Here is an 18,958-nt window from a genome sequence, read left to right on the forward strand (position 1 = left end):
TGCGCTAGAAGCATCGCCGTGCCCTGTGACATATGGCATTTGAAGCCTTCTTTGAAATAAAACCAAAGAAGAGTTAAAAATAGGCCAGCCTTGATAAAGTTGATTCACCCCTGCTGTTGCACTGAATGTTGTTGGAGAATTGCTCCACGCAGGGAACAATTCAGAAGAGTCTCGATGAAGAAAGCCTTGTGACGAGGAAGGCTCATCTGCTTCCCTTCAGAGCAGCTGCACCCTGCCAAGGACAGATGCACTCGGCACATTTGTGGGGATGGCTCATACATAGTAAACGAGCAACTCATTCAATAACCACACATTTGTGAGACAGTTTCTAATTGAACCCTTCCTGCAAGCAAAGATAACAGCGGCCCTCCGTGTTCTCACCGTGGCTACGTGACAGCAGCGGCCCTTCGCCATCCGCATGGTGCACGGATGTGCCGAGCCGACGTGACAGCCCCAGGGTGCCCTGCTCTTCCCCTGCCTGACTGCAAAGATCTTGCACGAATGAGACTTCTCAGCTGTGTGGGAAGCAGACTGCATGGCTGTGCCCATGCTTCCCCAGGCAAGAAGCAGCCAGGGCACAGGGCGTCTCCAGGCCAGCTGATATTTAGGGGATTTGGGAAAGAAGAGAGGATAGTGAGGGGTATTAGGGGTTGTTGCAATAGAGGCAAGTATGAGGGAAGCTGGACTTCACTCCTCCAAGCCTCACAGCAATATGTCCTGGCTGGTGACAGCTTGCACTGAGGGCCTCCTTTCTTCTCCATGGGTATCACATAGTAGTCAGCTCTGCTGTGTGCAATGTGGAGCAGTCCCAGACTATCTACAGCAGCACCGTGCTGAGAGAAGCTTTGGTTTGGGTCCCATTGGCACTCAGAGGCTTTTCCTTGTTCCATGCCCCCTTTTCACCCTGGTGAGACCATCCCACCTCCCAGCACAGACTGCTCCCCAGCTCAGGACTCTGCCATGCAGGCACATGGCTGGCAGGACAGACCTAATTACTGAAACCAAGCTCATGAAAGGACGAAAAGCCCAGACCACTAGTAGACTTGAGACATGCTGCCTGCCTCCATGCACCGTTACAGGGTACACCAGACCCTGGGCAATCTGCCCACTCTCAGGGCAGCACACATCCCTCCTCCATCATCTTGGGCAGAGCAGTGGAGAGGGGAAAGGCCAGACTGATTGCCACAGCTTTCCATGCTTTTCCAGAAAGATCAGTCAGCAGAGGAGCCCTGCTAGAGTTCTCCTACTCCTGAAACTGTTTTCTTTCGTCCAGCTGGTGATGACCTACATAATAAGCAGGTCACTGGAACATGAGAGGCTTTTTTTCTGAGGCAGAGAAGAAAAGCCAAGCAATTCCCCCACTGTGCTTGCTTCCGAGGACAAAGCAAAATGGTGCTTCCCAGGGGTCTCATTCAGCCTGACAGCTAACTCTTCCTATCTGAAAGCACTGGGAACTGCTGGGGTCCCACCGGGGAGACCATTGGACCCTGCATGGAACATCACGCTGGTTGAGGACTGGCTCCATAGGGGGGGATGAAAAGAGCCTCAGGGAGCACAAGCCCTCACATGAGCAGCAAATGTGCCATGAGCAGCCCTATGCACATGGCTGGGAGCCCACACTGCATGAGATTCAATCTGCTGCACACAATGAGCTCTCATCAATTTGAAGGAAAGGAAGGAAAGAGCAGGAAGGAATGTAGAGGAGACAAGGTGCCAGCATGGAGCAATCCATGCCCAGCTGAAGGAAGGCATTTGCTTTAGCAAACCGCTGAGTTATTCCCATCTGGAACAGTGCTCTGCCTGAAGATCTGGCAGGTAACAAGAGGGTTAGCAGAGCTTGACTTTCTCATTCTCTAGACAGTTCTGCTCCTTTACTGCTAAAGGCTTGCTGCAATGATGCACAAGCTAGAAATGAGGAGGAGCTGAGTACCTCTGAGAGATGGAAAACCTTGGGAGACCCGTTCAGCAACAGCGTGGTTTAGGATCTGGTAGCACAGGACTGGATGGTCCCAAGCCATTTTTCTCACCTCTTTCCCCCACCTTGCAGCTGATCTCTGCCCACCCTCAGCCCCCTGCTCCTAAATGAAAACAATACCATGAAAGATGTAGGCCAGCAGCTCTAATCCCCAGACCTGGTGCACCATGGGCAAGAAGCTTGCAGTTACCTTCCCAAAGGTAATGTGTGTGTCTGTTAGGGAAATGGATGTAACGGGAGCCCAGCTGGAGCTCAGCACATTGCTGTCAGGGTGCACAGAGCCAGTAACCAGAGCAAAGCAGGAGAAGAAACTTCATCAAGCAAGCTGGCAGCTCCGGGAGCTCCAGGAACAATAGCACCAGCTCAGTAAGTAGGTCATAGCTGTGATCCTTAATTAATCCTGAAGAGACCCCCATCTGCCATGGGGAAGATGACAGATAAGGCAGCTCATTAAGCCAACAGGCAGAGGGAATGACACAGCCCAGCCTAACCCCCAGAGATAGCAGGACCAAACCTATATGGTGGCAGTAGCTGCTCTGCCCAGCCTGTTCCCGGCCAGTGGGTGCTCCAGGCTGTCCCTGTCCCCTACGAGGAAGCTACCACCCAAACCACAGCAGTGTAAGCCTGTCACAGGGGAGAGTCTGGAGCAAAACCAGCCCAGGGGCAGGCAGAGCTGGGCTCCAACTGCAGAGAATACTGAGTGATTCCCAGCCACCATGCAGTGCTTACCCTGACCCCAGCCCTCCCCACACCTGGTGCTGCAGGCAGCCAACATCAGCAGGGAGAGCAAAACCGAGCAGGGCTTCACGCAGGGCAGGTACATCAAAAATAGTTCTCTCAAAGGAGGGATGTGTGACTAATAAGCCCCAAGCTGGCAATAGTGGTAGATGGGGGCAGCTTAGTGCCAAGGCCACATCTGCAGAAGCCCTTATTAAGGTGTCACTTATGCTTGCTGCCACCCCCAAAGGCATTGTGCTCAGCACTGTGAACAACTGACAGCGTGCCAGAGCTCAGATGTAGCTGCATATGATTCAACCTGAACAAGAAGCAAGCAGAAAAGCTGCCAAATAGACATAAAACAATATTTCTACCCAAAGAAATTTTGACTAACGGAGGAGCTGAGCTCCAGCCATATGCATCACCACTCTGCTGTGCACTGTTCCCCTGATCCAAGTGCAGCTGGGTGAGGGACTGCAGTGCCACAAGGTTGGTCCATGAAAACCAGGTCACTGGCTAACAAGCACAGGAGATAGTGCAAGGACTTTGGGAAGTATGTACTGAAATCACTTCGTCCAATTAAGACACAAGCTTAGAAAACAGTTCTGGTTTATTTCCTCTTGTAATTGGAGCTTTAAATCTCAATTACTTGCTCAAAGTCTCATCATCCTTCGTGGTAAATACATCTTCACAGAGAGATTGCTGTGAAGGAGATATGGCTTTGGGAACCAAGCTGAAGGAAACGTGAAAGGTCATCACTTTTTGGAGGCAGCAGTGCAGCCAGCACAGGCAGTACGGGGTGAGCTGCAACCCCAAGGGCTCACAGGGGAACCCAGAGCTCATCCCCTCCTTCCTGCTGCAGTTCAGCAGCACACTCCTTTGCTGTGCCTTCTCCCTGTCCACCAGCCAAAGTGCAACTCCAGGTGCTGTGCAAGACCTTCTGGACACCAACACAACATATCAGAGGGATCCAGAGTGCTGGCTCCATTTTGCACGTTAGAGCCAGTGGCTTCTGTTTCATGGCTGACACCAGGGCTGCTTGGGAAATCACCTCTCCACTTGTTAAAGAATGGAATGGAATGGAATGGAATGGAATGGAACAGAATGGCTTTCTGCTGGAATAAGCCTATAATGATCATCGATTCCAACTATCAGACTCCTGCCCAAAAGCTGACACATATCATTAAGAGCACTATCCAAATTATTCTCTTAAGCATGGACAGGCATGAAGCACCAACCACTTCTCTAGGAAGCCTTTTTCAGTGACCAATTACCTTCTCAATAAAGAAGTTTTTCCTAATATCCACTAATTATGATCCTAATATCCACTGATAGGCACCACTTCAGCCCTAGCATCCCAGCAAAAGCAATGTGCATTTTGTTAGTGCTGCTGTAGTCTGTAGAGAGCCGGTTACCTGTCACCCAAATTTCCTCCCCATGTACAGGCAGCACCCCTCCTGACCAGATTCTCTCACGGCTCGGTCCCTTCTCTCTGTTTGAGCCAGGAGAGAGCTTAAACTGATGGGTCAGCCTTTATCAGTGCTGAGTGGGGTGTCTCAGGAGGGATCTGCACTGTTATTGATTTAAATATACAGACATATAAGCAGCACGTCGCAAAATTTCACACTAGGAGCAGGATGCAACATTTTAAGAACATGAACTGCAATCTATGGGGTTTTTTAAGTTCAACTTTGAAGCACAGACTTGCCAAGATCAGAGGTCTTCAAAAGTCACACCGCATCACAGCCATACTCATGTTCTACTAGGAGCTTGTGGGATGGCAGCAGGAATCCTTGGGCAAAGTGCTGCAAGTCCAAAGAGAATAGATTTTCTGATGTACATAACAGCTCCCTGGGATAAAACAAGGTTCTATGTAAAACCACAGCACAAATGTTGATTAAATGATCCATCGCTAAGCCAGCAGCACACACAGCTCCCCAGCCTCCCGTAGTTTTCCCCTACAATCATTTCAACGTGGGAAATTGGACGCGAAAGTAAAGAGAATGACTTAACTGTGTTTTGATTTTTGCCATTCCGTAGCTGGTGCCTTTCAACTTCTTCGTTGCACAACATTTGCACTTCCATCTCTTTCGAGGATGTTTCCTAGAATCAGTTTTTATCTTCCCTCACCCAGGACTGGAGCAATGGATAGTTACAAGAGAAACCACATGCATCTCATCCCAAGAAGTGGAGCAGTTCCTGAAAGAAGACATTCAAGACCCCAACCATCACCACCACCAAGCCAACACCCAACAAGGTTTGGTTTGCTTGGAACACCAAGTCAGAGACTTCAAAAGCTTGCTCCACCAAGCCTTCTAACACCACAGATTCCAGCTGGAATGGACTTCAAACCTCCCGAAAATCATCAGGTCAAATAACCTACACAGAGAAAAGGTTGGCTGGGTCACAGCACACCATGAAACCTCCCATCCCCAGCTCTCCTGGCTCAGTGGTACTTCTCCCATTCTGGGCACTGCCACCTGGCAGGCAGACTGGCCTGGGAGCCTTGGAAGCAGAGCCCAGAGCTTTGCGTGACTAATCTTGTTTGTAAGATAATGCAAACAGAGCATTGGCCAGCTTTTTGGTCGGCTCGGTACAAAGGCAAAGGAGGAGTGCAAGCCTTTGCACTGTGATAACCTGAATATATCGCAGAGTTTCTCTGGATCGCAGCTCACAATTTAGAGATATGATAATTTCCTTCCTTCTTACTTCAGTGCTGGCTCCTTCTCCTCTATTGCTGACATTCTTCTCATTTTAATACCCTATCAGTGTCTTCTAGCCTATCCTCAATCTTCAGAGGAAAAATAAGTATTGCACCCCAAAGGTTAAGCAACCAGAGCTATTGCAAAGGAGCAGAGCAAGCCCCGTGAGCAGGAGGAACCTCCACTTACACTGGGAGATGGACAAATTTGGATAATAAGCCATCAATAAGCAGTGTGGCAGGAAGGTATGCTTCACCATTTTGAGGTGACAGCCTTTTTAAGCCGCATCATTTCTGTCTGCCCAAAAGATGCCCGGGATGTCACAGATGTCAAAGAGTGATGAGGAGGACAGAACACACAGCATCCTCAATTTCCAGCAACCTTCTAGAAGCCTTGACATTGACATTGCTTTAGAAGAAACAGCCCCAAAGCCCCATCGAGGCATTTCCATTACTCTGTACCGATTTCATGTATTCAAGGACCTTTCCAGTCCCATCTGTGCTCTGACCCTTCATGCCAATGCCCACAGGTGCAGGCAGTGGCTGTAGCTCACTAGTGCTGCACGGTGTAGCAAAGATGCTCTATGCAAGTGTGAGCTGAGTGTCTCTCATCAGATACAGAAGTCACACACACCTTTCTCTCTACCAACTATCCTTCCAATGGAAACCCAGGTTAAAGAGAGCTGGAGAAGGCTGTGACTTCAGAGCAAAGTCTTTTCCCTGCCCTCTCGCCTCTGTCCTTCCATCCCAGCCCCTAACACAAAGATTGCTCAGGCACTTGGTCTTGGAGAGAAGTGAGATTTCCTCTTCTGCCATGTGAGAAACACATGGACTGCACTGGATCCAAACGGGGAAAATCTGCTAAAGAAATTCAGCACGGGAGGAATTTTTGCTATGCAGCTACTCTCACAACCCTCGAATTTTGCCTTAAAAGGTAAAGTAAGTTCTCTAAGAATTGCTGTTCTCAGTGCTGGAGGTGGAATTCCCAATCTGAGCCTGGAATTTGAGCCTGGATTTAATCCAGATGTCAAGATCACATCGACTCCCTTAGAAAATTCAGATCTCAATATAGAGTGTGGCTTGTGCGTGGGGAGGGGGGGTTGTTTTTCTGGCTTACCCTCTCATGATACTGACTGGGTGGGAAAAAAGAAGGAATGTGCACAGCTCTGGGTGGGGAAGTGGGAAAAGGGGATTAAATGCTGCTAGCAGTACAGTTATGCACTTCAGATAGCACAGACTGAGTACAGAGAGGCGTTGGCTCTTGTTTTTCTCACAGAGTATCTAAATGATCCCTAAAAAGCACAAAACCCATTAAAATTCTAAGAAAGGAGCTATCTGTTGACAAATGTGGGACTGAGTGGAGCAAATGTATTCTGCATCAAATGTTGCTTTTGGGAATTCTGGGAAAACTTGCTCAACAAATGAGAGATAGGAGGGAAGTGCCAAAGCTAACTTGCACCTGAGCCTGGTTGGCAAACCAGCAGCGTGAAAGGGAGCATCTTCCACAGCAGCTCTTCATGGATAGCTGCAGAAATCAGTCTCCCATCCCCACCCAGCCCCAGGGCAGGCTATGGAAGCCAGGGATCAGCTCTCTGTTCTCCATTCAGCCCCCAGGTGCTGTCCCAAACTCCTCTTTCTGGAGTGTGGCAAAGGGAAGTTGCGTGGCAATCCAAGCCAGCTTCTCCTTAGCCCTGTAGGGTGATAGTAATACGTTGCCACACTTAAATACCATGTAATAATCCATTGAAACCCTAAGAAGTTTTAGTTAATGGCAGCTTTGTTAGTATTCGCTTCACTTCTGACAGGTAGGGTCTGGCAATAAGGTCAGTATTGAACAGACACCCTTTCCCTTTTCCACTGCATTTACCCCCTTTTTGTTGGTCCTGGAGCTCAAAATAATCTCTGTGCCTCTGAAGGACACATTCCTTCAGCAACTCTCCAAGACAGGGGTCAAGTTAATGTCATTCCATGGCCGTTTAGCTCTGCGCAACTCCTGTCTCGTACAAGGTTAAAGAAATACGCCAAAACCAAGCTCTAAAGAAGGGTTATAATCACATCTGATTAATAGCACAGATTGCAAGGGAGCCTGACAGCAAAGCTGAGAGCTCTGCTTCACTGGGAGACCTCTGTGCCATAGCCAAGGCTGCCGCCTCAGCTTCCAACCTTGAATCAAGTTCGAGTAGAACACAGATGCTCTCCAAGCTTCAAACTTGACTCTCACTCTTGAATACAAAACATACAATACAAAGAGCTTCTGAATCCCAGCGGCAGAGCAGACTAACACACTTCATCCCTCCACCTTGCAACACGCTGAGGTTCTGCTATTAAGATAAGAAGGATAAAGCAGCATTATCAGATTGTTGTGGGACTGAACCTGCTGCAGCAGGTGATGAGCACAGGGATGAGCTCTGTGTAACACAAACCCCTGGGGGCTGGGGAAGGCACAGACAGCAGACAGCCCAAGGTTTTGCAAGATGGGGAAGAAATGCATCATTGCCCTTCTCCTCCCACACCTCAGCAGTCGGTGTATCCCTTACAGCAGCAGCACTGGGATGGCCACATCTACACAGAGCTCCTTCTCTCATTACCCCCTGTAAGTATTCTTTGATAAAAAACACTAAAGCAAATGCTCACTGCAAACCAAGGGACACAAGCCACAATATTACATGCAGCTGTGCCACCTTCACAAGAGACCTCCTCATAGAATCACACAATGGCCTGGGTTGAAAAGGACCTCAAAGATCATTGAGTTCCAGCCCCCTGCTGTGTGCAGGTCGCCAACCAGCAGCCCAGGCTGTCCAGAGCCACATCCAGCCTGGCCTTGAATGCCTGCAGGGATGGGGCATCCACAGCCTCCTTGGGCAGCCTGTTCCAGTGCCTCACCGCCCTCTGGGTGAAAAATCATCTCCAAAACCAGCGGCACCGCAGCAGGGGAATGATGGGAGAAGCTGTGAGATCTGTGCTGGCTGAAGGCAAAGCGTGAGGGCCGGGATCCTTCAGCCGCCAGGCAGAACTGTGTTAGCACACCCCTAGGGGCCCCTCATGGTCCCCCCACGGCCGCCTCAGAGCCTCCGGGGCCCCTCACGACCACGGGGACCAATCACGGCTCGGAGCGCAGCACAAGCCCCGCCCACTCCCATCACGCTCCACCTCTTGGGGGCGGGGCATAAATGACCCGCATTGCGCCTGCGCAGTTCCGGTAAGGCTATATAAGGGCGGCGGTGGAGCGACGGGGCGCTGTTCGCTTTCCGCCCGCCGTGAGCTGACAGCTCCGTGACGTCACTTCCGGCCGGCGGTAGCTGCAGCAGAAGGAAGGATGGAGGCGGTCGTGCGGCGCTGCCCGTTCCTGGCCCGCGTCTCGCAGGCCTTCCTGCAGAAGGCCGGGCCTTCCCTGCTCCTCTATGCCCAGCACTGTCCCAAAATGATGGAGGCGGTGGCGCCCGCCGCTGCTCGAGGCCTCGCCACCTCCGCCGTTCGCGGACAGCAAGTGGAGGAGACCCCTGCGGCCCGGCCGGGTGAGTACGGCCCGCTGTGCTGAGGGGCCCGGCGCTGTGTGAGCAGGGGGAGGCTCCCGGAACTGCCGGCTTCTGAATGAGTGTTGCTTAATGCTTTAAAGCTCAGCGGTCATTGAGCGTGAGTGCTGTCAGATGGGCGGCTCTGCTGCGGGTGCAGTTGGGCTTAAACCAAAACCGGAGGCTGCTGTGGGCAGCCCTATATCCCACCCTGAGGAAGCAGAGATGTTTAGCGCTGAGGGCTGAAAACAGCAGGTGTTCAGAGTAAGAATCTTCCTCTTAGGAGTAAATGAGGGGTTTTAACCTCAGAAGGGAACAGTGCTGTGTCTAGCATCTGAAATCAGGTGCTCCTTGGGTATTATTGGAATTTCTTATGTAAATAGTATGTGAGTGCCTGGTTAAGTAACTCTCAATGACTTGTGCTATGTGAGTTGCTAGAGAAGTGCATAGAAAAGCTGAAGTAGCTATTAAAGCGATAAAGCTGAAGTGCTTTCCTTTTTCTCTGCCCTCCTCAGAGGCCAAAAATGCCAAAGAAGTGGCCCAGCAGAACACAGATGGGTCACAGCCTCCTGCTGACCACCCACCTGCTGCTGCTGGCCAGAGCTCTGCCACAAAATGCCCGTTCCTGGCAGCTCAGATGAACCACAAGAGCAGCAATGTTTTCTGCAAAGCCAGCTTGGAACTGCAGGAGGATGTGAAGGAAATGCAGGTGGACAGAAAAGGTATGTACTGTGTGTGCTGTTTCATTGGTTCCTTCTGAGAGCTTTTGGTACTTGATATTCTTCTACTCCATGCCAAGTGTAGCAGTCATTGGATACTTTATGTGGGTAAGGTTATGGCAACCTGCAACAAAAAGTTGTTGGAGAATGCAGGTATTAATGGTGAGCCTGCAGTATTGTGCAATCATTGCTTTGGGTAATCATCATTCAGAAATCCTGTATGCCATAGTTTGATACCCTGGTTCTAAGTGTGTGAATTGGTCACTTTTTCACCCAAAGCAGGCTGCTGGGACAAGAAAGCTTTACCAGAGTGCTGTTATAGACAAGGGTGGTGTATACATAGAGAGAAGAAACAGGAGCAGGACACTGTGCAAACAGCAGCACAAATCTAAGCTGGAAAGCAAGTGACCAACAGGTCTTTCTTTTGTAGAACTAAAGGGTGTTGGCTGACTTGCAGTCCTGATGCAGAAATGCTGTCCTTCATGGAAGAAACTTTTCACCAGTATCAACAAAACCTTGCCATGCTCTTCAAAAAGGAAGCCTGTTTCCTCCTTTTTAGTGGCATTCTTTAAAATAAGAAACAAAACCAACCCATTCTGCTAGCTGAACAAAGTTCTGGAGGTGGAAAGGAAGCTGCCAGCTAGAACTCTGCCTTCAGTTAGCTATGCACCAGTTTGTTCAGATGAGTGCTGTAGCTGTGTAGGATGGGGCTCTCAGTCCCAATGAACCGAATTTGTTGTAAGGAAATTAATGTAGTGGTGTGATTGTGTTGTATGGGACAAAAAGGAAAACCTTTCTAGTCCAAATTACAGTGGCTGAATTTGGCAGGAGCGTGTAGATCCAGCCATGTGCTTTCTGGAGAATGAGGGGTTGGTTAAAAGTTTATCTCTCTGAATTCAAATTCAAACACCTCTATCTCAAACTGATTAGCTCACTGTAATTCATTATGATATCTGCAGGTAAAGACTTTGCCAAAATACCAACTAATTCCGTGGTGAGGAACACTGAGTCTGAGGGAGAAGAGCAGAGTGGCTTGCTCAAGAAGTTTAAGGACATCATGCTGAAGCAAAGACCTGAAAGTGTGTCTCATCTGCTTCAGGATAACTTGCCAAAATGTAAGACTGTCTGGCAATACCTTCTCAGGCCCCATCCCTTGTGATTACCTTTTTTTCCTGTGTGCGAAAGTCTTTGTTTCATTTCAGCTGTATCCACCTTCCAGTACGATCAGTTCTTTGAGAAAAAGATAGATGAAAAGAAGAAAGATCACACCTACAGAGTGTTCAAAACGGTGAACCGAAAGGCACAGATCTTCCCCATGGCAGATGACTACTCTGATTCCCTGATCACCAAGAAGGAGGTGTCTGTGTGGTGCAGCAATGATTACCTGGGCATGAGTCGTCACCCTCGTGTGTGTGGAGCAGTTATGTGAGTAGGGCTGCATTCCTAAGAGCTGGATACAGTTTTAGGGTGCTCTCAGGAGCATCTGTAGGCAGACTGCTGAAGAATTGGCTCATTATACATGAGCTGCTTCTGATGTCATTCTTGGTATAATTAAGCATATTCTCCACTCTTCGGCTAGTGCTGGTAATTAATACTTGGCTCTATGGCTGCAAAATTGACCTGTCAGCCCCTGACCCCTTCCTTGACTTTTCTTTTTTCCTCTGAAACGCCAGCTGCTCCCAGTTAGAATGGATGGTTTGTTGCAGCTCTTCCTAGTGACTGATTCCTTAGTTCAGTGAACTAAGAGTTGTGCAGGTTGTTCAAAGACCTTTAAAGCCAAGAGCAGCTTTTTGCAGCCATTTCTTTTGTAAGATGATTAAAGGATCACAGGTGAAGATATCTTAGTACATACTCGTCTATGTAACAGAGGAATGTTAGTGTCACTAACGTGTCTTTTTGGACCCTTTGTAGGGATACACTGAAACAACATGGTGCTGGAGCAGGAGGCACAAGAAATATTTCAGGAACAAGCAAATTTCATGTTGACTTGGAAAAAGAACTGGCTGATCTTCATGGAAAAGATGCAGCCTTGTTGTTCTCCTCTTGCTTTGTAGCTAATGATTCCACCCTCTTCACTCTTGCTAAAATGCTGCCAGGTGAGAATAAGCTGTATGTTGTATTTACTGCAAAGCACAGCCTTGTCCTAAGCAGCAGAGAGAATGCTTTCTGGGTGTCTGCTGATAGTGGCGGTTCATCGTGCCCAGCCAGCAGAATATGCTCTGTCAAGTGCTGCATTCAAATTATGTTCAGCTCCTGCAAATCATGGTACTGAGCCTGAGGCCCAGGAGCTTTTTACTGCAGAAAGGATTGGAGAAAAAGGGCAGGATCCTTCCTTCCCTTAAATGCAACTTGAGGATTAGGCAGGAGGAATTCGGTATCCTCCCACCTGTGGGTGTGAAGTTCTCTATCCCTTCTCTGTGGTCCAGGAGGGGTTTCCTTTAACTTCAGAAGTCCTTGCATAAGGTATTAAGGACTTAGGAGACACAGGAGGTTGTTCTTTAGTCTCAGGTTCATATCAGTTTAAACACCTGATTGGAACCTTACTTATTTTTGCTTCATGATCCACTCTTCTGATGGCTTCGAGAACATGCAACCCTTACTGCTTGAGTGCTTATGGTATATAAAATGCTGCTCAGCATTAGCTGATGCTTTCTGTACTCGATGTGTAACTGGGTTATTCCCTCAGGCTGTGAGATCTACTCTGATTCTGGAAACCATGCCTCCATGATCCAGGGGATTCGAAACAGCAGGGTGCCAAAGCACATCTTTCGCCATAATGATGTCAACCATCTTCGAGAACTGTTGAAGAAGTCTGACCCAGCTACCCCTAAAATTGTTGCATTTGAAACCGTGCACTCCATGGATGGTAAGGTGATGTAGGCTGCTCTTTCTTTAAGTGCAGCCAGTCCTGAGATCTGCATTTTGGGTCTGAAAGTACAAATTGCTGTATGTGTTGGAAGTGTAATGTTTTGAGTGCAGAGGATCCTGAACTGCATTTTGCTGTTTCGGTCTGTAGGTGCTGTCTGCCCTCTGGAAGAGCTGTGTGACGTGGCCCACGAGCATGGGGCAATCACTTTTGTGGATGAAGTGCATGCTGTGGGGCTGTATGGAGCTCGAGGTGGTGGGATAGGGGACCGAGATGGAGTCATGCACAAGATGGACATCATCTCTGGAACTCTCGGTATGCACAGCCTGGCAGTTTCACAGAAGCTTATATATTTAAGGCAGCAAAGCTTCTGAGCAGCCAAATTAAGTGGGTTAACTCAAAATCTGTCTATTGGAATGAACTTGCTAAGGATTTACTGGGGGGGGGAGGGGAGGGCGTTTAGTATTTTTCAAAAAGCCCGAAGGATTTAAGTATGTCCCAGTTTGGAAAGCATTTGTTAAGCTACTTACTTTGTCTTAAATCTTTTAGGTTAGCATTCTTGCTTTAAACAAGCTAGTAGGGGAAAAAAAGGAGTCCTGAGTCAATTCAGGTGAGAAAGCTAGCAGGGTAGCACTCTGTACATGGTTCTTTTATGTGAAATGGAGTGTTCCTAATCCAGAAACCTGAGATGGGGGGGTTACGTAAAAAGACTTGGCAAGAGCTGAAGCAACTGCTATTATCTGAGGAGAATGCAAGCTTGGCAGTGAGTTTACTGCTGCAAATGGGATCGTTGTTTAAACAGCACCTGAAACATAAATAAAACTTAGTAGGGGAGTTAGTGGCTTGAACTCTTACAGCTTTGTTCCATTTTCATTAGGATGTGACCCTGAACACCCAGATTTTGTGTGGCCCTGCTTGGGTACCAGAGCATCTCCCTATTTGGGAAGTAAGCATTGATCACACAGTAACCACCAGTGCTCTTCAGGAGTGTAGGCTATTTCCAGCATCTCTGGAACAGATTTAAAGTAATCTGCTGAGAGACTTAGTGTTGATCTCCTCGGGTCACTACCAAAGACTGTGCTTCTGAGGTCTTCCCCAAATCAGAATCTGAGTGTTTGATGTGGTTTGGAACTTGTCCTTGCTGTGTAGGAGCTAAATAGGTGTTATCAGGGTTTAGAAACAAAGCTTCAACATCTCTTGACTACAGGCAAGATGACAGGGAGGGCTTGAAATGGTCGCCTGCTGTGCACTTCCAACCATTCTGATGGGTGGAAGGAAGAAGCTTGGATTACTGAAACTCTTAATTTCTGACTTGTTTTTTAGGCAAGGCCTTTGGCTGTGTGGGAGGATACATCTCCAGTACAAGCGCTCTGATAGACACTGTCCGTTCGTATGCTGCTGGCTTTATTTTCACAACATCCCTGCCACCCATGCTCCTGGCTGGTGCCCTCGAGTCTGTCCGAACTCTGAAGAGTGCTGAGGGACAAGTATTGAGGCGCCAGCACCAACGCAACGTGAAGCTCATGAGACAGATGCTGATGGATGCAGGGCTTCCTGTAGTGCACTGCCCAAGCCACATCATTCCAATAAGGGTGAGTACTTCAGATCTCTAATGGAGGGCCCTGGTGTCTGTGCTTATGATCAGATTATTTCCCAGTATTCATGAATACTCATGAGGTTCAAACTCCGTCCAACTCTTATGCTGTGAGTCTGGCTTACCTCTCATGCCTGAAGAATAAAGGCTGTGATTAAATTGACTTCAGCCCACTATGAATGTTGTGAAGTAAACTGAGTGTGTGAAACTCAGTCTGAAAGTACAGGTGAGACACATGGTAGGAACGAGCCAGTAAAAAGAATTCAGGTATGAACAGTTATCTGTTTAGGCTGCAGAAGGCTCCAGAGTGGAAACTTTGAGTTCCTGTGTCTGATGGATATTCTATCTAGTGGGTGGAAGGGAGGCTTGGCATGTCAGCCTAACTTCATCAGCCAAACAACTTTTGCTACCTTGCGTGTTCTGGTTGCTGCCGAAACTTAAAGTTTGGAATTTCAGGTTGCAGATGCTGCTAAAAATACAGAGATCTGTGACAAGCTGATGAGCCAGCACAGTATTTATGTCCAAGCAATCAACTACCCCACGGTCCCTCGTGGAGAAGAGCTGCTACGTATTGCTCCTACACCTCACCACAGCCCTCAGATGATGAGTTATTTTCTTGGTGAGTGGATTCATGCTTTAGTGTGACGAGAAGACTGGGCTGCTTATGCAGCCTTAAAGATAAGACTAGGAAACGATTACATTTGAAGTGATATTGGCTGGGTAATGCTTGCTGCAGCTGTCATGTCCTACGCTTGTGCACCTAGCGTGAGCATGAGCAGTGAAAGCCAACAGACTGACCTAGAGTACTGTGCTCTCCCAGTGCATTCCTGCATCCAGTTCTGTCCCAGTCACTCCTGCTGGGGCTGCTTGTACTTTGTCCAAACAGCCTTTTAACAAGATAAGATTTAACTGCAGCCCTATTGCGTGGTTCCAGAGGTGAATTATGTCCTAAACAATTCTTGTATCTCTTCCTTTCCTGGGATAAGTGTTCTGTCAGTTCTCTTTTGCTGAAGTATCTGATGTTCTGAGATGTGATCTTGGTGCATTTCCTTGTTTGTGACAGAAAAGCTGCTGGCTACGTGGAAGGATGTTGGGCTGGAGCTGAAACCACACTCATCAGCTGAATGCAACTTCTGCAGAAGACCTCTACACTTTGAAGTGATGAGTGAGAGGGAAAGATCCTACTTCAGTGGCATGAGCAAACTAGTATCTGTCAGTGCATGAAAGTGACATTGTTAATCCTGTTCTTATCTAGTTCTCATACCCAATCAGTAGCATTTTTAAATTACTTAATAAGCATTTTAATCATAGTTATAGCACTAAGCTCTGAAAATAAATTTCTAGAGCCCCTGTCCGCTTGTATTTTTTTATTTCTTTTCTATTTGGCCTCCATAAGAAGAAATGTCAATGGTTAGAAGGGCATCCCATTGAATAAAAAGTGCTCTACACTACCTATCAGCTGGAGGACAGTCTTCTCAGTGAGTGTCAGCCAAAACAGCATCAGTAATTTCCTACTGCTTTAGAAGGCGTGGGTTTATTAGGGAAAGAGAAGATTTAGTGATACTGAGAGTTCCTCAGCAGTCTGGCTCTGTTCCCCTCTGCTTTATCTTTGTGCACTGTGGGCATCTCGCCCTGCTTACCCCTGGCTGGGTAGGAGATGGAAAGTTGCTCATGGTTGGTGAAGTCCTGCCAAGTCTGCATTCCTGAGTCTTAGAGCTCACCTTCAGTGGAAAAACTGCTTGTCAGTGACTGGTCCTTAATCATTCAGCTCTTGGACAGGTCTGACATTGCTGCTTTTGCAACCTTTGAAAAATTTGCATGGCAAATGGGGTAACAGGCCTGTTCAAAGCTGTCATGCATAGAGGAGTGGGGGAAGTAATTCTGTGGGTGTATGTATGCATTGAGAAGGCAATGCTGGCAGGAAGGCCTGGGCAAAGCAGTGCACTGCTTCCTTCATGCACAGGCATGTCCTGTAACTGCTGCAGGCTTGTTTCCACAAGTCCCTGCACAGCTTTTCTCTGGGTACTCCTCTCAGTGCACCTCTGCTGTTACGGTTGCAGGCATGCTGTGAAGTTGCCATGAGCATTCATTCTAATATTGCAAATAGCCACAAACTGCAGCAAAATCATCATCTCTGTCCACTGGCTGTGGGGAACGCAAGTTGTTTTGCTGCTCCAAAAGGCTTAGCTTTCCTTTATCTTAGGAATTTCCCAGTGTTTCTGGGAGAAAAATAGGGTGCCTCATCCCTGTGCCCTTGCCTTGCAACAAACAGCTCATGGCTAAGGCTGTGTGAACATGCAGCTCCATTGCAGCTCTTTTCTCATCAGCACTGAGGTTGTAACTGGAGCCAAACTTACAGGCCAGCCATCAGCCACTCCTAGAAGAGCATCCCAAGCACCACAAAGGTATTTGCAACACCAAGAGCATGGTGAGTATGTGATGATCAGTTCCTCTGCACACTTGTTCACATCTGATGTGGTGCATTCCCTTAGCTTGCACAGGTAAGCAAGGGGTGAAGGCAGGGCCAGAGTGCAGTGAGAGGCAGGCAGGGCCAACCATCACGGCTGCAGAGAGTGACAAAGCCAATGACACATGGAAAGAAGGCGTTTTTCCCCAGTGAAAAAGGACAAAGGATGAGAAAACACACACAGATTGTTTCCCAGCAAACAAAGCTCGAATGGCGGGTTGTGTAACTGCCGGTGGTTGCACAAGCACGAGCTTGGTTTCTGGAAAATGATAAGGGGAAGTAATTGGTAAAAGATGTTTAAAGCTGGGGACAAAAGGGCTGTAAGCACTGATGGAGTGAGCAGGTGTGAGGTGTGAAGGCACTGCTAAGATTTCCCCGTTGACCCACCCAGGCAACAGTACCCATCCATTTAGCTGAGTGTTGCATAGCCCTAATTGCACATCCCCCGTTTCTCAACCTATTACTTACACAACCCCTGGAAGTGCAAGTGTAGTAAAACACCCTGAATGCAAGGAAAAGCACACCTTGGCAACGTGTGCAGATGCACAGCCTTGAGCACGACCCATGGATACTCCCAGTAAATACCCAAACCCCGGCACCACAGAAGACCCCAGAGAGCAGCAGACTGCTTTAAAAATACTTTATTCTTTAGAAAATACAGCATTCAGTACAGTGTGCTCCGCTCCCCCCAGGCTTCACACCCCCCTCACTGGGGCACCCCAACACGGTCAAGGCAACATCGGCACATTCACCGGTGAGCGGGGAAGGGCACGGGAGCAGCCCTGGTGTTACCACTGCCCAGGGGTGTGGGGGAAGCAGGCCTCGCTGGTAGCCAGCAGCAAGGTGCTCTCCTCCCCAAATCCTCTAAGAAAAGCCAAATCCACAATGCCCAACTCAAGCCCTGGGGACAGCCCTTGGTGACCAGCGATGTCCTCGATGCTGTGAGCACAGTGGAGCCCAGGCTGGCCCTCCCTGGGGGGCAGCCTCCCTTGTGCCAGGATTTGGGGCAGCCCACGTGGGTGGGAGCTGGGTGGCCTTACGCAGGGGCTCGGGGCTTTATCCCATTTCCCACACCCTTTTCCTTGCAAAGGGCAATAATGTCCAGCCACCCCCTTCCTCACCTGGGTGCCAGCCTGGACCAGAGGTTCGTCCCACAGATGACAACACCCAGAATTAATGGAGCAGTCAGGCCAGCCCCCGCCTTGCAATCACACTACAAACACTGAGGCACCCCTATGCTGATAAAAGCACAGGGATGGGGATGAAGGAAATGGGGAAGGATGAAGTACGACGACAGACAGCACAGGGGACAGGGGTGGCATGGAATGGGTTCTGGCTCCTGTCCCAAACCCAGCCGCAGGGCTGTAAAGCCTCCCTCCGAGGGAAAAGGCTGTCCTTGGTGGATCAGAAAGAGGATCCAAACATTGCCAACAGGCACAGTAACCTTTCTCCAAAGCCAGGTGGAGCTCAGACCTTGCCCTGTGCCAAGACTGGACAAAAACAGAGCTGGGTGCTGCCCTTCCTCTACTCATACCCATAACAAACTGGCTTCAAAGTCCATTGAGCCACATCCCTGTGCCCCAGCTCAGACCCAAGGGGCTTCACAGCCAGACCAGCCCAGGAGGCACAGGGACCTAGAGCTGGGTGAGAGCAGCACGGAGTGGCTGTATGGGAAGCCACCAGCAGTGTCAGGTACTGGGCAGCTGTTGCTTGCATGTCCAGGGCCCTGGCCATGAGGATGCTCTTTATGACAGCTGGGAGTGAGAAGGGAAAGGAGAAGCATCTGTACTCCCCAAAAGGCAAATCCAGATAGAACAAGGGGTTGTCTCTCACCAGGGACAAATGCTCCTGCCAGGTGCTGGGGCTGCAACAGCAAAGTCCCCCCTGCAGGGATGGGTCTGGGCTGCAGCCTGGAAAGGCTCGGGCAGCCATAGGACTTACACAGCGGGGCTCTGCTGAGTAAAGGCTGTAGGAAGAGGGAGGAGGGAAAGAAGCATTTAATGTTATCTGCTATTAAACCAACACCAGGTATCATCTCCTTCCTTTGCATAGAGCAGCTCGTAGGTGAGCGAATCCTTCCCTCAGCACAGGTAAACCAAGGGAAAGCTCTGGTCCCAGCTGGGACCAGAGTAGGCTGGAGACATGGTCCTGCTGCTCCCGTGCTTCCCCAGTTGTCCCCAGGCTTGCACAAGGACATGGAGAATGAAACACAAACACCTAGAGCCTGTCCCCATCCCACTGCTCTGCGTCGGGAGAAACAACCCGTCCTGATGCTCAAAAAGGAATGAAAAAGGGAAAAGAAGGGAAGTGGAAGGCTGAGATGGAGGGAAAGATCCCCAGGTCAGCAGAAAGGCCTGGAACGGAGGGGTGGAAGCTGGGAAAAGTCAGGGGGATGCTGTCCATTCAC

The 18,958-nt window shown here is 49.0% G+C and overlaps 1 protein-coding gene across 3 annotated transcripts; it reads left to right on the top strand.

Moving 5' to 3' along the window:
* Positions 1-8,709: 8,709 nt before the first annotated feature.
* Positions 8,710-15,308, top strand: ALAS1 (5'-aminolevulinate synthase 1; the record flags this gene model as incomplete). Of its 3 annotated transcripts, none has more annotated exons than XM_079540388.1 (10): positions 8,710-8,908; positions 9,421-9,636; positions 10,584-10,739; positions 10,827-11,049; positions 11,536-11,720; positions 12,311-12,490; positions 12,641-12,805; positions 13,814-14,082; positions 14,541-14,703; positions 15,148-15,308. In XM_079540388.1, 10 exons carry the CDS (start codon positions 8,710-8,712, stop codon positions 15,306-15,308), a joined length of 1,917 nt encoding a protein of 638 aa, XP_079396514.1. The 3 variants fall into 3 exon arrangements, with proteins under 3 accessions (XP_079396514.1, XP_079396515.1, XP_079396516.1); XM_079540389.1 differs by having other exon boundaries at positions 9,421-9,627; XM_079540390.1 differs by having other exon boundaries at positions 9,421-9,627; positions 10,590-10,739.
* Between the last annotated feature and the right edge of the window lie 3,650 nt (positions 15,309-18,958).

The sequence above is a fragment of the Tetrao urogallus genome (assembly GCF_951394365.1).
Source record: "Tetrao urogallus genome assembly, chromosome: 10".
NCBI classification, from domain to species: domain Eukaryota; kingdom Metazoa; phylum Chordata; class Aves; order Galliformes; family Phasianidae; genus Tetrao; species Tetrao urogallus.